Raw genomic sequence first — 21,271 nt, forward strand, 5'->3', positions numbered from 1 at the left:
CATGATTTGTCAGAATTCTGAATTGGGGGAAATTCTATTTCTTTCCCAGTTCAGTCCCTGTATCCCATTTCAGTGTTCTCTGCGGGCGTTCAGCTCCCTAGCCAAAAGTCCCAGGAGGAAAGGGATATGTGGTAAATTTAGGCATCCAAATCTGATGTCAGTTAACCCTGGTGTTGTGCAAAAAACAAAAATAAAAACAAAATCTCCAAATGAACTCTTATGTGCAAGGACAAATACATGTTCTGATTAAGTATAAACACACTGTATCCTTGCATCAGGACAGTAAAATCATGATGTCACCCTTCAGGCAGTTTCTGGTCAATCAATGCACACTGAGCACCTACCTTAGGAGTGTCAGGAAAAGCCAGAAGTCTTGTCAAGGTAGTACTTACTTCGGGGGACCTTTCTGGGGTAAATCTTCTGGCATGGTTTGTATTCATCCAGAGGGGGAAAGTCTTCCACAGAATGGACCATGAATTTAGACTCGAAGTCATCTGCACATGTGGGAAATGGTAAAGTTTAGTTGGGTTACAGGCAGGCCCCATGCTGGATCGCTCCAGGAGAACACACATCACTCTAAGCAAATGCACTGCGTTCTGCTTGCCTGCTCTGTGCAAAGGTGTTGATTCCCCCCAAGACATCCATCCACATTTCAAGTTTTACTGCTTGGCTGGGAGGAGGGAAAGTAGAGTGAGACCAGCAGTGATTTCCCATCACCCACCAAACTACTCCAACCAACATCTTAAGGAAGCTCCTAAGGGAGCAGAAGTGAGCTCCTGGGGAGAAAAGAGGAGTGTTCCTGTCTCCCTTTCCTGGGCTGACTCCTGTCTTTTGAGCTGGGGCTTATGTCTGACCATAGCCTAGCACACAGAAGAGGGGCAGAGGTGTTGCAGTCACATCCAACTCCAGGTGCCTTTAACTTCCTACCTCCATAGTTTTGCTCCAATTGTCCCCCTACCTCATGGGCCTTCCACCCACTCCTTGCCCTTATCCAAATCACTCTGGTCTCTCTGGTCTCCATGGAGAGAGACAGACATACACACAAAGAGAGAATTTAAATGCTGGTTTTCTTTTGGTTCTCTAATCTGAGTCAGGAGTCTAAGAGTAGGCCCTGGAACTATCCAGAAAGTGGTGAAAGAAACCCTATTTCACAGGCTCTGTAGGCTGTCCTGTATTTGTGTGAGCCCACAGTTCACTGGGAAGCATGTAAGCTCTCTCCAGGAGCCAGGAGAAATCACTTCCTTACTGGCACAGTCCCCTAGGTGTGCACCTGCTTACCGGTGATGTGCATGCTTCCATTCCGCAGCTGACCTCTGGGCTGCTGGGTGGGGGTCCAGGCAGGGTTCTGCTGGCTCTTGCTTGAAAGCTCTGTGGTGGGTGATCTTGCAGGAGGTGCTGGAGGTGGATTTAGCTTTCCCCTACTGGTCCCTTTTGGGGAAGATGACAGGGCATTAGGAATAGGGACAGTGATGTTATAACTCTATGTGAGAGATTAGACGTTTAGATTTCTGGATATAATATGATATAGTGATTAAAAGGGCAACTGCTTGAGCCAAACTGAGAATGAATCACAGTTCTCTCATTGGCATGAATAACAGGTTCTTTGTGCCTTAGTTTTCTTACCCAAAAATGGGAATGCTAGGACACATACCTCCTAGGGTTGAGAGGAATAAATGAGTTGATTTCAGTCAAGTGGAATACATTAAGTGCTTGACAGTTGTGACAATATTAATGATGACCCTCATTATAAGATGGTGTAGACCTCTGGGCATGGTAGGGCATGCCTGTAATTCCAGTGGCTTGAGAGGCTGAGTCAGGAGGATTGTTTGTTCAAATCCAGCCTCAGGAAAAGCAATATGTTAAGCAACTCAGCGAGACCCTGTCTCTAAATAAAATACAAAATAGGACTGGAGATGTGGCTCAGTGGTTGAGTGCCCCTGAGTTCAATCCCAAGTAACTCCCACCCAAGAAAGATGGTACAGCTCAAGGAATAGCCCCACTGCAGAGTGATAGGAACAGCAAAGGTAGTTGCTAGGTGAGGGCCCAGAGGGAGGCCAGAAGAATGGGTTGTAGGGGCATGTTCCTACCCTCAAATTCTGCTCCCACTGAGTTCTGCCCCCACCAGCTCTTCTGCATTGCAATCTGCTTATTCTCCTTCAGTTCCAACCTAGATCCTTCCCGACCACCAAGGCCCAACTCAAATCCAACCTACACCCTCAAGCCTTCTCTGGTCAATGGCCAGAGGCTCCTCCCTCCTCTCCCTGTGCTATTCTGTGTGACCCTTGGCAGTCAACAGCCCAGTGTCCTGGCTCCTCACTACAGGTACCCCACTGCTGCTTATTTCCTCAATGACATTGCCACCATCACTCTGCCGGTACACCACCATTCCCGGTGCTACTTGCTTACAATTACAACTTCTTTCCCTTCTCCCAAGTTGAGCTGAAGTAGAAGTTACCCCTATTTTATATGTGAAATCAAGTTTCACATCCAAAGACACCAAGGGAGAGGCCAGGCAAGCCTTCTGGAGCAGGTGGGGGTTCCAGCAGCAGCAGCAGCAGCAGCAGCAGCAGAGTGGTGCCCTCTGAGCTCCTGCTTTCCCTGCAGGGTCTGCCCAAAGAGACTGTCCCAGGCTTCTTTCTCTCACTCTTCTCTTCCTAGGCACCTAGGAGTTATTTGATCATACAAGGAGACTAAAGGGCTAAAGAGACTGCTGATCCTCCTCTGGATGGAAACTTGCCCCTCCTTGTGGGAAAGGAGAAGGAAGGAAGGAAAATACAGGCTGCCGCCCCAACCACGCGCAGGCCCTCACAGCACAGTTACAGCAATGCCCTGTGAAAGGTGCTGTCATTATTCCTATTTGTCAGAGTAAATAAAAAAAAAAAACACAAGATAAAACAAAACAAAACAAACAAGCAACTGGCATCAGATTACACAGGAGTATGCAGGGAACCCAGGATCTAAACTCAAATCTCTCCAAATCCAAAACATGCTTTTCTTTCCACTCCATCATGGACATTTAAAATCACAGATACCAGAGGGGCTCACCACTCACAATGCCGGGCCTCCTGGTGACCAGTCAGTTGAAAGAAGAATGATTAAAACCTTATCTCTTCTGATCAACAGTCTTAAAAATATCCTTGCCCTTTGTGCTAGGAATTCTCTCTTAAGAACCTATCCTTTAAAAAATATCCAAAGTGGGCCTGGGGTTGTGGCTCAGTGGTAGAGTGCTTGCCTTTCTTGCGTGAACCACTGGGTTTAATCGTCAGCACCACATAAGAAAAAAAATAAATTAATTAAAAAAATAAAAAATATCCAAAGTATGGACTAAAATCTCTATAAAAGTATTTCCTACGCTGTTATTCATAATAACAAAACCAGGGAATCAAATATATGTACCTAGGGGCTGGGGATGTGGCTCAAGCGGTAGCGCGCTCGCCTAGCATGCGTGCGGCCCGGGTTCGATCCTCAGCAGCACCACATACCAACAAAGATGTTGTGTCCGCCAAGAACTAAGAAAAAATAAATAAATGTTAAAATTCTCTCTCTCTCTCTCTCTGTCCCCCTCTCTCTCACTCTCTCTTTAAAAAAAAAAAAAAAAAAAAAAAAAAAAAAAAAAAAAAAAAAAAAAAACAAATATATGTACCTATTATTATTTTAATTTACTTATACATTTTAATAATTTTACAAAACTGCTTTTAGTATAGTATTAAGTAAAAATACAAAATTGTAAGTACAAAATGGTATTAAGCATGTAAATGTACATGTATTCAGAAAAAAATGAAAATGACATCCAAATGACAGTTTTCATCTCTAGGCGATATTATTTCTATTTGCTCCACAATAAGCTGGCATTGTTTTTAATTTAAGGAAATACATTTAAGAAACTTTCTGCATCAAAAGATTTACTGACAGAACAAAAAATATGTGCATGGATATATGTGTGGGGGAGTTGTATATGTGTTAAGTGTGTATGTATGCGGGTGTGTGTATGGAGTACGCATTTATTAGGATGTTTGTGTGTAAGGCTGAGAGAGTGCTTGTAATTGTGTTTGAGTTGTGTGTGTAAATGCAGGTGTGTGTGTGGATGTGTGGTGGTACCTTTTGTGTGGAAAGGCGTCAACAGTGCATGAAGTCTACCACTACAGGGACCAGTGAAGTAAGTCACAAGCCATCAACACTTAATTCACAATCCTCTCTGCTCTGTAAATGAAGAATTATTTTTGCTTTTTGGCTAAAGATACAGACCCTGTTTTCTCCAGTCAGCTGAGAACCTGCCAAAAGGCAGAATGTGAATCCAATCTGCTGCAGGCCAGTGAAGATTCAGGCTGGGAGCCAGACTGGAATAATTCAGGAGAAGACTAAACCAGAGACCTGGGCTGGGAAACAAGCCCCACCCGAGGAGTAGATCTGGAGACTGAAAGTCCATAGTAAAAACAAAACTCTTCTCTAGAGCTCACTTGCTATTCCCTGTTCTAAGCACATCACGTACAAGGCCTCCATCTTTACAACAACTCCAGGAGGTAGAAAGATTGCTGTCCTCATCTTACAGAGAAGGACGCACAGACAGTTAAGTGGCTGTCCAGGGTCCCAGCCAGTGATGGCAAGAGGATCATGGCCAGAATCCCTCCCTTACCTTCTGCAAAATCTGGGACAAGTCTCCCAGTCCCCCTGGCCCTTGGTTTGCCTCTCTAAAATGAAAACTTCCAACAATAAAGTCCCATAGAGGGACAAGGTTCTACCCAGAGGCACTGAGTAGCTTTGGACTAAAACAATATTCTGTGATTGGAGTCATCCCACGGTTTGCACGGGGTTCCGCGGTCTGGGCTGCTTTACCTGGGCCTCTGCAGATCCTCCTCTTCTGCAGGAGTGGCTGAGGTCCCAGAGAGCCAGGTGGTGCGGGCAAGCCCTGCACGCTGGCCTTCTGCTGTTGGGCCTGGAAACTGGGAGACTTGGGGGGCAGCGGGAGAGGGGTTTCACTGCAGTTGTTAGCGCCTGGAAAGGGAGGCGCTGGCACCGAAGCCCTGGGCGAACAGGAAGCATACAGGGGGAGTGGGGGCGGCGGAGGTGGCAGTGGCGGCGGGGCGGGGGGGCTCTGGCACCTCTTGCGCGGGGCTGGCAGGCTCCTCATTGAGTCCTGGATACCCACAGGGTGGGAGAAGAGGGAGAGGGGGCGGGATGTGCAAGAGGTGCAAGGGGGCCAGCTGAGGCCTCACTGCCTTGTCACTGAGTAGGGAGGCCAGGGGCAGAGGGGGTGGGGTCGGAGGAAGCGGCGGATGTGGAGGCGGAAGAGGGCAGGGGCCAGTGGGTGCAATGGCAGGAGAGCTCCCTTTGGTCGGTAGGCCCGGTGGGAACACCATTGAGGCCTTGGTGGGGGAAGAAGGTGGTAGAGGTGGAGGTAGGGGGTGAGGAGGTGGAGGTGGGGCGGGCACATTGAGGAGAGGAGGGACTATCCTGGCAGCGCCTTGGGCCTCAGAGGCATTGCCTAGCCTGGGAGATGCAGGGGGGTTAAGCGGGCCACTAATGGTTTTGGTGGGAAGCCGGGGAGAAGGTGCTCTTGAACCAGAGGCCTGTCCTGTCTTGCCACCTAGAAATGAAACAAATTCTGGGTTAGCTCAACAACAGAGAAAGGAAGAAGCTAAAGCGCATGGGTGGCACTTGGGACCAGCTGGATGAGTGCCAAGGTCCTTCTGAGCATCAAGGAGCTGACCTTCCAGACAAGCCCAGGTCAGACCCTAATCTTACTATTCTGTTCTCACCTGCCAATAGCCTTCTCATGTCCAGCCCAGGATGCAAGACCGCTCTGACCTGTGCCCTTCCTCATCTCAAGACCCCTCACATTCATCCACCTTTACCTGCCAGGTGCAGTTGCCCTTATGCTCTAGTTTGGATCCTTAGGTATACCAAGCCCAAACACCTGGCTAGGGAGGTTTTCCTCACTGCTAGCATTTTATGAACAAGGACATTCTTTGTTTCTATATTGCAAACATAAAATTCATGGTTCCCTAAATACATAAGGGAAATCAGCAGGGAAACACTTGTCCTCCACATTCCAGGTCCAATGACCTTGAACCCCCTAGTTACATGGCCTCTAGAAGTTCAAAGCCCTCTTTTCCAAAAACTTACTCTAATTTTCAAAGGGCTAGCTTTTTCCTGATCTCTGAATTTCTCATCCTCTATGTATCTCCTTCACCACATAATTTTTTAAAAACAAATATTTAGTTTTTAGTTGTAGTTGGACACAGTACTTTTATTTTATTTATTTATTTTCATGTGGTGCCTAGGATCAAACCCAGGGCCTCATACATGCTAGGCACATGCTCTACCACTGAGCCACAACCCCAGCCCAACCACATCACTGAAATCCAATAACTCTTAAACTCAGGGGTAACAACAAATTGCTCGTTTGTGCTTGCTGGACTTTATGGAGGACTGGGGTGGATATGGGGTCCTTGGAGGGAGCTCTGACTCTTGATACAACCTTGCACCACAGTGCTGATTCTCTTCTTCCCCCTCCGTTGCCTCTTGCTAATGAGAAAAAAATTCCTCTTCCTGCTTAATGCACTGAAGTTCTGCAATCATTGTTTAAATACGATTTTAAGAGAGGTCACTGTCAGAGGGACTGTCACTGTCCTTTCAGGAGGCATATTCAAATATTTATTCCAAATATAGTCCTCCCTTAAAGGAGGGAACACACTTTCCCCTATTTCACTACCCCTATATGATATATGGCAATATGTGGAAAACACTTGGAAAAATGCTTGCTTCTCACATATACAACTTCCTGGGTGCTGCAGCATAGGAGCAGCTTTTATTTCAGATTATAAACCCCAGTGTCTATTGAGGGGTTATGGAGTTTTTCATCCCATATGAATCTCCAGTGTTTCCCCAAACTGGTACAAATCATTCCTGAAGGACTTGATGTCAAAAGCCAGGCCAAAGGCATAGAAGAAGTGCCTCTGGGGGAAGAAGATAAGTGGGCAGGAGTATGGTGTTTGGGTTTTCGCACTGGTGGCCCTCGGGCTATGATGTGACAGTCACCTGGGCAAGACTACTACAGCTTGGTTGTATCCCTCTGTTGAAGATTTTCTTTGAGGAGATTCTGGAAGACATAAGACATATCTTTGTCGTGAGGAATTAACTTAATTTCAGGGGCCAGAACAGCTGGCTGCCTATGCCCAGGAGTAGAAAGCCCTACGTGATCTTTCCAGGGACAAGATCTATATTTTATATGATGTCTAGGGCAGGGATCAGCACAGAGAATCCAGCCTAAAAGTTCTGAAACCTGTTCCCATAGTACACAGAGATGATGACAGAAAACCCAGGCAGCTCCCTAAATAAGACAGCGTCTACCTAGATGCCCAGTTGCCAAGTGAAATTTAAAAGAATCATAAACTTAAAAAGCAGAACAGAGCCTACTCTTGAATAACCAATCCAAACTTTTTAAATGATTGAAAATATCATGAATCCAAGATTCAAAAACCCTGAAAGTGAGTCTGTTAAGAGTACAAAATCCTCTGCTTCCTGCTCATGTGGTGGAAGATCAGGTACCAGGAATATTTGGAGCCTGACAGTCCCTGGGTCAGTGATATACGTGGAGTTTATTCATCTTGTTGGCTAAAGAGCACAATAGTAGGAAAACACTTTTTTTTCTTATGATATATATATATGCCCAATTTGAATGCAAAAGTTTTAAAACATCCATTGCCCACTAAAGCATACATAACTGCGATGGACTGATTGTAATAATGGCCTCAATTACTCTCTCATGCCTAATTCTGTAATCTTTGAATATGATTGACTATTAACATAATCTTTTAATATGATTGAATATGATATCAAGAGATGAAGTCTATTTCCATATCTTTGTCACTTGCTTTGGATGTGATAGGAATTAACACTTCCTAGCCTTCCAAGTTACTTCTCAGTAGCTTCCAAGACTAAGCCTCAAGGGACTTTATACACATCTTCCTTTTATTTTGGAGCCTTGCCACCACCATGATAACAAGCCCTTGAGCAGCCTGCTGGAAACTGAGAGACCACATGGACTTGAGGTGAGTCAAGCCAGTGGTTACAGCTGAGGCCTCAGAGACAGGAAAAACAGGAGAAATCTAAGATAAAGGAAAGCCACCTACCTAACCTGCAGGTTTGCAGATGCTGAGGGAGTAGAGCTGAGATCATTCCACATTGCTAACCCACAGAATCATAAGCTAAATAATAAATGGTCATTTAAAACTCTTAAGTTTCTATGTTCTGTTACATAGCAATGCCTAATTGATACAATGAGTGAAAACCATTACAACTCATGCATCTCTAGTGAGTCCATAGTGAAGTCATTATGATGACCTATTATGATTTGCACCTTCTGTCTGGGCAATGCTAAATAATACAAATTGCTCTTCAATTATTAATTGAATAATTTAGTTAGGATGATGATTTGAAAGATTCCTCATGAACAATTCTGTGCTTTAGAAAGTTCCAGTGTTTAACTTCCCAAATACATGATCTCTAATATGACTGTTTATAAAACACATGTCCCTGGGCACATGTGGAACCAACTAGTCACATATGGATTTCCCAGTTGGTTCCATGAGTTAAGGAGATTTAGACTATGATGTAGCTAGTCCAAATTTTTCCTTACCTGCTACAACCTCTGCCCTGCTGGTCGCAACACAGGAAAGCCACCAGCGAAGAGATCTCCCAGGATTGGGGGTGTGTTTCCTCCTCGGGAGTTGGCAGAGCCTCCTCCTTCTTTGTTGCTTGCTTTTGAACCTTCAAAGAGAAGAGCAAGTGGTGAAGATGTGTGAGCAGAGCTGAGCAGTTCCTTCTTACTCTGGGGTTTGACACCGTCTCAGCAGTGTTCCATTGTCCTCTTTCCAGTGTTGCCCTTGCACTCAGCGTCTTCCCCAGGTGCCCTCTGCCTTGATACTCCACAGACTCATGTGCCTATATATGTATGCTCCCCTCTCCAGCCCTGTCAAAGAGCTAACCATTTGTGACCAACCACTCTGAAAGGCTACCAAACAAAGGAACCTGAATTCTACCCATTTGCTGAATGCTGATGGGGAATCAGCAGTACACTGCAAATTAGAAAACCTGAACATGGCAGGTGTAGAGTTGGTCGTATTCGCAGCTTGGCATTGGGAAGACTAAACAAAGAAAACCTATGGATTTGATTCAGCCCACCATCTTAACTTGCTATCCACAGGGGGTTGACCAGAACTACAAGCAAGAAGTGACAGTCTGCAATGATTTCTGCTTAAGAATTTTCCTTCCCCACTCCTTTCTGTAAAACAGGAAGCCTGAAAGCTTGGACATCACTAACTCTAGCCCTTGAGATGTGTGTGATTACCAATTGCAGAACCCGAAAAGATATTCAGCGGAGGCAAAAATCACTGACAGAATGTATTTATAGCCTGAAGCTTTTATGCAGGGAGAAGTTAGGACACAGTGCCCACTGGTGGCTGAAAGTAGACAGATTATTCTGAGTATTAATATACATTAATTACTGGAGTCATTATGAAGTGAGTATTCCAAAAAAAATGGATTAATTTGTTAATTAAGCATAGCCAAGTAGACAGTGGGTCTAAATGGAAACTAATTTATATTATAATCCATTTTGAAAACTCTTTTATAAAAACATGTCTTTGGCTTGGCGTTGTGCCCCATGCCTGTAATCTCAGCTTCTCAGGAGGCTGAGGAAGGAGGATCGTGTGTTCTAAGCCTGCCTCAGCAAAAGTGAGGTACTACACAACTCATTGAGTCCCTGTCTCTAAATAATTAAATACAGAATAGGGCTGGAGATGTGGCTCAGTGGTTGAGTGCCCCTGAGTTCAATCCCCAGTACTGCCCCCCTCAAAAAAAGTGTCTTTGTGTGTTATCATATGAGATACAATTATGTTTTTAGGACTAGCTTTAGGACCACCATGCACATCATTGTAAAATATATAAAGATCCAATACCTTACGTTATTAAATAATTCAATCTTCCATAACCTGAACACTACCCCACCATAAAAAAAAGAGCAGGTATTATTATCTCCTTCATTTTGCAGATGAGCTAACTGAGCCTTAAAGAAGTTACCTGGGGCTTGGGGTGTATAGGGGTGTAGTCCAGTGGCAGAGCCTGTGTTTCATTTCTAGCACCAAAACAAACAACAACAACAACAACAACAAGAGGCCCCTTGATTTGCCTGGTGGCAGAAGCAGAATTCAGCGTGAGTTATCTGACCTTCACACAGGCTCCTATTATGTTCTGGAAGACAGGAGGCTGCAGTCATATGATCCTGTGAGATAAAATTTTGAATACATCTTTTTCCTTGCGAAAAACAAAAACTCCTTTTTTTTTTTTTAATTTGAGAGCTTTATTGTCTTAGTTAAGTTTGAGGACTATGTTGGCACAGGGTAAGGGATCTTTATTTATCCCATGATGGACACACAAAATATGGTACATCCATAAGATGAAACTGTGTGAGAGGGCTGAAGTACTGATACATACTGTATTATGGATGGAGCTTGAAAATGCTGGCCTGAGAGAAGCCAGTCACCAAAAGGCCACAGAGGACATGATTCCATTCCTATGAAATAACCGGAATAAGCACATCCATAGAGAAAGAAAGTAGGTTAGTGGCTGCAAGGGGCTGGGCTGGGAGGAATGGAGTGACTGTTAATGAGTGTGGGATTTTCTTTTTGGGGTAATAAAAATGTTCTGGAACTAGATAGAGGGAATGGTTCCAACAACATTGTGGATATAGTAAATACCGCTAAAGGTTTTAAAATGGTAAAATTGGTAAATTGTGTTATATGTGTTTTATACAATGAATAAAAATGTCAACCTACCATGGAGTTGTTTTTGTTTTGTTTTTTTAACTTTTAGCCTTTGAAAAATGATGGAAGATGCACTCTAAACCATCTCTGACTCTCTTGCCCAGATATCTGCCTGTCCACTAAGCAGGTCTGAGATGGCCTGGTGTGTCTTGCATCACAAATGCAATCCAGCCAGGGGACTGTGGCTGTGCCCTGCCGTTGCCCCTGCCCTGAGCTTGCGGTAGGCCTGATTGAACTGCTTGCTTACAATCAATTTGTGGGGCACTGCGGTCACTGATCTGTGTGACTTTTCGCAGGTGAGTTCCTTGCTGGATATCAGCCAATAGAACACTCCAACCTTTTGGATCTGGCTTCCTCAAGCCTGAAGTGTCAGTGCTGATCTGTAAAAGAAAAAGAGGTTTGACTATAATTGCATTTAACATTCACAGAGAAGCAGAACAGACTGACTCTGGGAGCTCTCCTACTTCCATAACTCCTCCCCAAAGCTGACCTCGTCCAGGCAGTTACCTGCAGCTATCACTGGAGACTTCCTCAGTCCTGACCACACCTCTCTTTCTGAAGCCTAGAATGGACTCGTTCTTTTAGAGGCATCAAGCCAAGTGCCCATCTTGTACATAAAGTCCTGGAGGCCTCAAGGAGCCCTCAATCATAGCCCCTTTCCCCCCCTTCCTGGTAAGCTGCACCCACACACTTGGGCTTCCATCTGTGCATCCCTACTTTCTGCTTCCAGGTTCTGAATGATCACTCTGCCTGGTGTCCCTATGTTACCCCTGGACCAAATCCTAGACTGCCCCTACCTTGTGGATGGGAGATACTCCTTCTCCATTTGACTCTAGACTACTCTGAGCAGTAGTGAGGTGTTGCTCAGTCCTTTGGTGGTCACATCCTTCCAAGGTTAGGGCCCAGGTGGCCCATCATGGGCCTGTTATGTCTCTTAACTGAAGACAATTTGGACTCTGGGAGCCGGTTTTGAGGGAAGTGATAGCAATCTTCATGTGATTTTTGGAGCAGAGAGAAGAACCATGGGGTTCCACAGAAATTGGGGCCCAGAAGGTTCAGAGAAAGGTGGGGCAGGGCTATAGTGACTGAGTGACTGCTAGCTCTGTGCCTGGATGTGTCACATCAATATTCATGAATCCTTGTGAGTTTCAAGAGACCTTGTCCTCCGCTTCACAGAGGAAGAAACTGAGTCTATGAAATCATCTCTTGGAGGTCATGGGATTGGGATTCAACTCTAAATGGGTTGAATCCTGAAGGCCACATACTTTTTACTTTGCAGCACTAGTGATCAAGGTCACATGCCATCTTGAGTTCATGTGTCCTAGAGACTGCTGAAATGCTTCATAAGTATCTTAGCAAGAACAACTTTGTCCTAATTCTGCAAGTAGTCCTGAGATCCAACTGCTTTCCTTCCAGATAAAAGGTGTGGGAGGTTGGCAAAAGGGGAGGGAGAGGCTGTACTGGGAGACACAGCCTTGGAGATTCGCTGCACTTAGGATGTTAATGCCATGCGACTTTAGAGACCATTAAACACTTTTCAAGGCAAGAAATACTTCCTAGTCCCTACTAAAGAAAAGACTATGTTTCTTTGGGTTTCAGTTTAAATATTATCATTTTGGAGTCTTTTCTGCTCCCAAATTTAAATAAGATCATGAACTCTTCTGTCTTAGAGTGTTATATTTCATTTTCCTCTGTCATATTTATCAGGGCATATAAGTTTATAGTTATCTTTCTATGGTTCTGGCTATGAGTTTTATGTTCATTAACCCCAAGGACTCTCTATTAGTATATCCTCAAAGAGTAGAACAGGACCTGGCCTCAGATAGGTTCAATAACTATTTTCTGTGCAGATGAATGAACAGAAGCGTGAACTACACTTAGGAGGTATAAGACATTGTCCCTGCTCTAAAGGGCATGCGCATGTGCCAGGGTCATGAACACACAGGGAGTTTAGCCAACCTGTTACACGATAGAGCACCCATTGAGTCCCATAGAGAGGAAGACCACAGAGGGTTCAGATATGGCCACATGTATGAGCCCAGCAGTCTTCAGGGAAGATGTGAGATCTAGGAGGGCCCCTGACATGTACCTGGAATTTATAAATCCTTGCTATTACTATTTTCTCTTCAACAAAGGGCAAAGCAGGCTTGCTGACTAGAAACTAAGGGGCCCTGTAGTGTCTCAGACTAGAAGTGAAGGCCACTGTGGTTTGGGCTTAAATGTGCTGAGTCCGTATTAGTCACTGGCTGACTAAGCTCAGGTTATGAATCTTATGCTGGCTTTGACAGGTATGAGCTTCACTGTCTGGATCTTATTTCCTACAAACATGATTTTTGAGATGGGCTTATAAATGATGGTCATTAAGGCACCTGTGAGCAAGTGGCCCAACCCTAATTGGTTGGCTACATTTAGATATACACATTGATATGTATACTATGAATATCTAACTCCACACAGACAGCAGGATATTTCCCATACAACATGTTCTAAAAATATCCTCTAAAACAATTGATGTCAGAAGTCATTTTGCACTGCAAAGTTTAAGATTTTTAAACTCTTCTTTCATTTTATTTATAAGTAAGGGATCAACAGAAATACTAAAACCCTTGCCAAGAGGGTATTAATTTTTTTGGTATAAATTTGGTATTACAATCTTATGTGTATTATGGTCAGGGACACAGGAGATGAAGTGTTTCATCAATTTCTTCCTGGGCACCAGATAAACAACAGTGAGTTATAATGATATTCATGGCTTAACACAGGTCAGGGTTTATAAGGCACATTTTTCCATTTAAAGAAGCACCTGGAATGCAGAGAAAACCCTACCTGTCACTACCGCTGGGAGAGGGGTCCCCTCATCCAACTCACCCTCAATTTCCTATTTATTACCACAATGCACAATGCACCCCATTTCCTGACCTTGCCTATCCCAGGTGTTGCAGGTTAGGACTGTGAATTACGCTGAGTGAAAAGAATGATTTTTATTTTAGTACCTACTTAGCACATGCATCAATAAATCCCTGATGATGCTATATGACCGATTTGTTAATAAATATATTCTACATTGTGGCAGGAAATGAGGGTCAGGACACCAAGAACTGGCAGCAACACTTTATGAGTAGCACCAGAGCCCAGAGGGATAATTCCCAAAGTCTGAGCCCTGAGTGCAGCATGGTTTTTACTCTGGTATATAAGCAAGTTTGGTTTACTTTTTTTTTAATGTGGTGCTGGGGATTAAACCCAGGGCCTCACACATTCAAGACAATGAGCTACAACCTCAGCCCCTTATAAGCAAGTTTGGGGTACATCAAGGCAAGGGAGTTGGTGCAATTCTATTGGAGGGTGCAGTCTACATTTTGAATATGGGTGCAAGCTTGTAAACAGCCTAGGGACTCTTAGCTCATACACTTAAGGACTTTTACTGCACTAAGGGGATTGTTCTGTCCCTGTTGCTTTGTTTCCTGCTTCTGCTTCTGTGGTTTTCTGTGACAGGTATCCGATAGCCGCTGCAAGCTTCTATGGTTAAATGTCACTATGTAGAGCTGCTGTGAGTCAGCTTGCAAACCACAGCCTGGCAGCTCTTAAACTGCTAAAGTCACCATTTTGCTCCACCACAACATCAGCAGAAGCACATGGCAAATCACATTACATTCACACCATCAGTTCGGATCTGCCCTAAATTTAACATTCCTTCTCCTTTACTTCTAGTTTTTTTTCCTGATCCAGTGTCTGCTTTGGTGATTGTCCTCTAGAGGGCTCCCCCTCACCTGGTATCCTTCCACCCTCTCCTCTCCAGTGAGGCACAGAAGAATTATGAACTGCATAACTAAGGCGTCCATATATATCTGGACTTAATAGGTTTTCTACAAGAGGATGTCTTCATTCTCACATTGAAGATCATAGTACCCAATGAGATATGTTCTTACTCCATCCTTAACATTTATACATAATTTCCTTTTTTAAAAAAATCTTCTACCACTCTAAGAATTCTTGTTACTGTGGTTACGGGATGCAGTAACAGGAGGGAAGATTCCTGGCTGTTTTATTCTCTGCAAATCCTGATCACTGGTAACTATACTAAAAATATCATAAAGGGAAAGAAACCCACGCCTGGACACTTTTCCCACTGCAACTATTTACACCCAAAACAAAAACAAGCCATCATTTCAAAGATAACTAATGTTAACAACATTATTGAGTATGAAGATCGACTGGTTCCACAGGACGCTTTTGTTCACTCAGTTTCCTTACAACAAACTTCAAAAGAAATAGCCCAGGATCTGAAAAGATGCAAAATATTCACATTAGCTCATCCCCTTCGGTGTAAAGATGGAAAACCTGAAGTGAGCCAGTAAGAAGATTAGAAGCACCGAACTCGAGTGACAGCACTAACAGAGCCAAGGGTCGGATGAAATTGGCAAGGGGCCTTTCTTCTTGATAAGTTATAAGGTCTTTGCATTTATAAGGGCTTGTCATTCCAACAAATGAGTCAGCCACGATACTGTTTGAAATGCACATCCCCTGTTATTTGCCACCTTGCCACCATATGCCATTCCTGCATCTGTCTGATCCTGGTTTTTGTGACAAATGCTAATAAAAATCTAGCCAGCTGATCCAAATCAAGCAGGTTATTGCTCTCAAAGATGATCTACACCAAGTCAGCCTAACACAGTTTCAGTCTCGCAGTCTCCATGGTGGCTGTTAAACTAATAACAGTGACCCGTTTCCTGGCACGTGGCCTGCTCATCAATCAGCCCTCAGCCTACCCCTTCTCACACTTGACACAGACCCATGTCAGCAGCCAGGGCACTTGCAATTCATTCCCAAGTCTAAATCACAAGAACATGCCATTGTTATGTGTGGCACAACCTCCTTGCTATCTTGTTCCCTGCAGCCAGCCCATTCCAAACTCCAGTTCTTTTTTCCTGAGTGATTTCTCTGGAATCTGGCCCCTCTTCTCCATCCCCATGATACTGCCTTAAGGAAGTCCACCAATCCCTCTGCAGTCCACCACTTGCTCTTCCTGCCTCTTGTCTTGCCTTCCTCCACAGCAGCCAGAGTGATCCTTTTAAGGGACATATCATTTATTATGTCACTCTTTGCTGGCTCCCCACTGCTTTGAGGAACTCATTCAAATCCCCTCTGCTGCATAGCCCTTTGGTCCCACACTTTCCATTTTACACTGGAGTTCACCTACAGAACTTGGCTTGAACAAGCTGTGATCTTTGCTCTTTTCACACTTATCTCTTGGCAATCTTCCAAGGAATCAGTGGATCCAAGAAGGCCAGGTAAGAGCCCTGTCTATGCTCTGGGAGGAACTCTTACCCCCAGCAGAGCATCTGCTCTCTGGGTCATGTCACTCCACTCATGCCCTGCAATGGCTTTCCACCTCACTCAGAATAGCACAAGCAAAGTCCTCCTTAACATCACTGGCTGGACTTGACCCCTATTTCCTCGTACCTATAAATGATAGCATTTTTTCAACTAGTGTTATAAAGTCGTGTTATAAAGAATTTGGCGATCCTTTTCTAGATACAAACTACACTTATAGTGATAAATTTAATCACTAATTTTTAGTAATTTAAATTCCAATATGAGTTCAAGGTCCCTTCAATAGGGAATAATTAGAAAAGTAGGAGAATAAATGTCAGGGATGAGAAGAGTAGAAATGAAGGAGTGTGGAAAGAGAGGGATTTGAGATATATATATACAAGGCCAGCAAGGTCAGGTTTAGAGGCAGGGATTAGAGATTCAACTATCACAGAGCTTTAGATTCAGAAAGGCAATAAACATATAGGTGGTGGGTTGGATACCAGACAAAAACACGTCTTTAAATTCATGTGGTGGTTGTTAGTTTTAAATGATAAAATGAATTTATAAATAGTTCATAGAGTCTTCTGGAGAGAGGTGACTTGAATGATGGTTAATAGAAATCAGGAGAAAACTACTTAGTTATTGATGTAACCCAATAATATTTAAGATATGAGTGTTGACTGGGCCAGGGGCCGTAGGGGTTAGACTGCCAAGATCTTGTTCTCAGAGAGTATATGTACATGTGTGTGTATAAATGTGTATGTGTGCTATTCCATATGTGTGTGTTTATATGGTATATAGACATATACACATATATATTTGTGGATATATATAGGTTTGTGTGTGTGGTGTGTGTTTTATAATTTATTTTCTAGATCCAAGCTTCTTAGCTGGCCTCTAAAACTAGAATCTCAGTCCACCTTTGAGGTTACCTTCAGAGGGTCATCTTTTAAGCACTAATCACCTGATTTCCCTTCACAAAATGCCCTTGTGGCCCTCCACTCTTATCTGAAAGGAGGAATCCAGTCATACTGCCCCAGGTAGCCTTCCCAAGCTGTGATAGGCCTCCTTTCTAGATTGTTCCATTGTTTCTTGTTTCCTGCTTTGCAGCCTGTGCTCAGGCTCCTGTCTCTTCTGGGAATGCCCTCACCATAGCCCTGCCATATTTCACAAACCTTTTACCTCCCTTGTAAGCTACACAGCAAGAACAGTTTACGAAGACTTTTTTTTAACTTCCTCAATTAGACTTTTCCTACTCCCAAAGCACATCATTCGTAACTTTCTATGACACTATTTATATCTTGTTCAATATTACAGCCTTTACATATTTGTCTCTTGTTTTTGAGAGTAGGATCTAAGCCACTTTCTATTACAAAGGAAGACAGCTTTTCTTTTCTTTTCTTTTAACTACATGAGCAATCTATCTGTATTTGTTGACGTGAATTCCATGTATGCCTTAACCCTGGATCTTTGGCTCTGACAACCAATGGCTCCCACACAACATGCAGGTGTGGGAGGAGAATCTGCTGTCCTGGGAGGGCATCTCACAGCCCAGGTTCTTCCAGATGGTCCTCTCACTTTCTATTCCTTGGCCACTCTATCCCTGCAAGTGAGAATTCAATTTGTCATCACTCTCGTTTTCAATGGTGGCAATGTTCCCAGGTTTTTAAGTCGAAATTTTAAATTATGAGTAAAAGTTGGTTTTAAAAAACCCCATACTAGACCTGCAAAGAACAACCTCATTAATTCAAAAATTAAAAAATAAATTTAAAAAAAAGCCTGAGGCTAGGAGTCAAGGTACAATATGAGGAAGAGATAATAAATAATTCATAGTTTGAAGAGTATCTCAAAAACTGGTGAGGTTTCTTTTATATTTTCTTTTTACTTTAGACCAAAAGTGCTACCCCCTCCAAAAAAGAAAAAGAAAAAAGAAAAAGAAAGAAAGAAACGTGCCCCACTCCCAGCTGATTAATTTGCAAATTAATGAAATAACACCACTGTCCTTAATTCCAGCTGATGGCACCAGCATTTCCGTTTTTGCTAAATGCCTTCCTCATTCATCCAAGTTTGAACCCTCAAAGATACCTATGGCTCAGTCCCCTCTTTCATTTGAAGTAAAAAAGCTTTTGGGAGGACCCATCTCCTCCTCTACTTTAGTGTGCACACAGAGGTAGTTTTGGAGTCTGGGGAAGGGAATTAACAAGGGGCTGTGTTATGGTTTGGGTGTGAGGAGTACCCCAAAAGCTCATGTGTGAGACAGTGCAAGAGGTTTAGAGGAAAAATGCTTGGGTTATGAAAGCCTTAACTCAATGAATTAATGTCATGATAAGATTGACTGAGTGGAAACTGAAAGAGGGTAGGGTGTGGCTAGAGGAGGTAGGTCACTGGGGACCTGGCTTTGGGGTATATATTTTGTATCTGGCAATTGGAGTCTCTCTCTGCTTTCTGATCATCACATGAGCCACTTCCCTCCACCACACTCTTACACCATGATGTCCCTGCCTCACCTGGAGCCCTGAGGAATGGAACCTTTTGTCTATAGACTGAGACCTCTGAAACTGTGAGCCCCCAAATAAACTTTCCCTCCTCTATAGTTCTCTGGTGGGATCCTTTAGTCACAGCAACCAGAAAGCTGACTAAACAGGCTGCAAAAGGCAACGAGGTGACAATAACAACATCACAATAACAAAAGTAATGGGAAGGCTTTTATATGTGCCAGGCCTTGTCCCAAGTAACCTGAGAGAATTAACTCATTACAAGGGCCCTTGAGCAACCCTTGGATGTAGGTCCTGGTTATGAGGATTCTGTCCACTTGACAGATGAGGCACAGAGGAGAAGCAGACCACCTACTGCCAGGAAGTGTAGAGCTGAGAGGTAATCCCAGGTCAGTCTGGCACTCATAACCACTAAGCTGCAAGCCTCTTCCATAATGTCATCACCCAGGAAATGCAGAGCAGGCCTGCAGCTGGGGGTGGGAGGGAAACTGCCCTCTTGCATGGAACCAGGGTAGATGCTGCTTCACAAGGAACCAGAGCAGGAAGGAGCAGGCAGGGAAAGGGCATCAGAGAAGGAAAAGGAAGGGCTGTGGGGTGTGCATGCATGTGTGTGCGTGCATGTGTGTGTGTGTGTGTGTGTGTGTGTGTGTGTGTGTGTGTGTGTGTGTAAGACAAAAGCTTTCAGAAAAGGCTGGTACTATAGAAGCTAAGTGCTAGGCCTCTGCCAGGGCCAGAAAGGATGGCCAAGGTGGAAGAAGAAGAACCGGTTAGTGAATTAAATGTGAGCCAGCAGCTGCCTTGGCAAGGGAGGACCAGGGGCACTTCAAGTGGAAACTGCACAGAGTAACCCTACGCTGTGCAGCTGATATCTCAACTGTAAACTACTTGTACCTGAAACTCCCTTGTCAGGTAACACAGAACCTCTTATGCACCAATCTTACTGCTCCACCTCTTTCTTTCAAGAGTTGAGCCCCAGTTCTCCTTTCATGCTTCTCTACTGACTGAAGGTAAAATGCAGGGTTTTCATCAAATGGCTTCCTCATGTTGATTCTGAAATAATAGGGATTATGAACACGGCCCACATATAAAAGAAGAAAAAAGCAACAAAAATAGCTAAGGGAGAAATTTCAAAATTTCTGGCAAGTGTGAGATGTTTTCAGAGTATTGTCAGTTACGGATGATAATGTAAGTGGATTTAGACTTCTTTTTCTCACTGTCATTTTTCTAGGCCTTTTGCATGGAGAATTCAATAGAAGTCTCTGAGTCTGGGCTTGGATTGGATCCTAGAAAAACAATGATCTGCAGCTTTGCCTAAGAAGAGCACCCATGGGATTCTCATCCATTTCAAAGCCTGCTTCCAGACCTCTCTTGGATGGTCCCCTGGAGCAGCAGATCTGGGATGCCTGACATACGTGCTTCAAAATTCTGTCATCACCCTTGGCTCTCACTCCAGTTCTGGGCTCGGCTGATGAAGAATGGAGGGTTTTCCCACCTAGAAACTCAATACAATCTCCTTCAAAATATCAATGACATTCTTCACAGAACTAGAAAAAACAGTTCTAAAATTAATTTGAAAGAATAAAAGACCCAGAATAGCCAAAGCAATTCTCAGTCCAAAAAGAAATGCTGGACGCATGACAAAACCTGACTTCAAATTATACTACAGAACTATAGTAACAAAAAACTGCATGGTACCAGCATATAACAGACACATGGACCAGTGGTTCAGAATAGAAGACACAGAGACAAACCCACACACATCTACAGTCCTCTGATTGTTGACAAAGTTGCCAAAAACACACACTGAAAAAAAAGACAGCCTATTGAACAACTGTTGGTGCTAGGAAAACTAGTTATCTATATGTGGAAAAATGAAACTAGACCCTTATCTCTGACCCTGCAAAAATATCAACTCAAAATTGATCAAAGACCGAGGAATTAGACCAGAAACTATGCAACTCCTAGGAAAAAATATAGGGTCAACCCTCCAGCATATAGGCACAGGCAGTGACTTTCTTAGTAGGATACCTAAATCTCAGAAAATAATGACAAGTGTTAATAAATAGAATGGCATATAATTAAAAAGCTTCTGTTCAGCAAAGGAAACAATTAGGAATGTGAAGAGAAAAAACATAGGATTGAGAAAATATTTGCCATCTATTTTTTTTCTGACAGAGGATTAATATCCAGAGTGTACAAAGCACTAAAAAAAAACAAAAAAACCCTTCAATTAATAACTGGGTTAATGAATTAAACAGACACATCTCAAAAGAAGAAATACAGATGGTCAACAAATACGTGAAAAAATGTTCAGCATCATTAGCATTTAGGGAAATGTGAAATTGAAACTACAATGACATTTCATCTCACATCAGTCAGAATGGCCATCATTGAGAATACAAATAATAATAAATACTGGAGAAAAAGGAAATTTTATACCGTTGGTGGATTTGCAAATTAGTACAACCACTATGGAAATCAGTGTGGAGGTTCCTCAAAAGACTAGGCACAGAACTACCACATGACCCAGCTATTTTCCTTGGTATTTATCCTAAAAATTTAAAGTCATTGTAATATAGTGATACATGCAAACCATGTTTATAGTGGCATAATTCACAATAGCCAAACTGTGGGATGTGA

The 21,271-nt window shown here is 43.4% G+C and overlaps 1 protein-coding gene across 1 annotated transcript; it reads right to left on the bottom strand.

Moving 5' to 3' along the window:
* Nucleotides 1-354: 354 nt before the first annotated feature.
* LOC101972467 (WAS/WASL-interacting protein family member 3-like) lies at nucleotides 355-19,674 on the bottom strand. Its single transcript, XM_078037296.1, is given in 8 exon segments — nucleotides 355-494; nucleotides 1,279-1,428; nucleotides 4,834-5,068; nucleotides 5,070-5,584; nucleotides 8,639-8,769; nucleotides 9,350-9,461; nucleotides 11,071-11,203; nucleotides 19,573-19,674. Coding segments are annotated over 8 exon segments (1,518 nt in total).
* Between the last annotated feature and the right edge of the window lie 1,597 nt (nucleotides 19,675-21,271).

This window comes from Ictidomys tridecemlineatus, unplaced genomic scaffold (genome assembly GCF_052094955.1).
Source record: "Ictidomys tridecemlineatus isolate mIctTri1 unplaced genomic scaffold, mIctTri1.hap1 Scaffold_721, whole genome shotgun sequence".
NCBI classification, from domain to species: Eukaryota; Metazoa; Chordata; class Mammalia; order Rodentia; family Sciuridae; genus Ictidomys; species Ictidomys tridecemlineatus.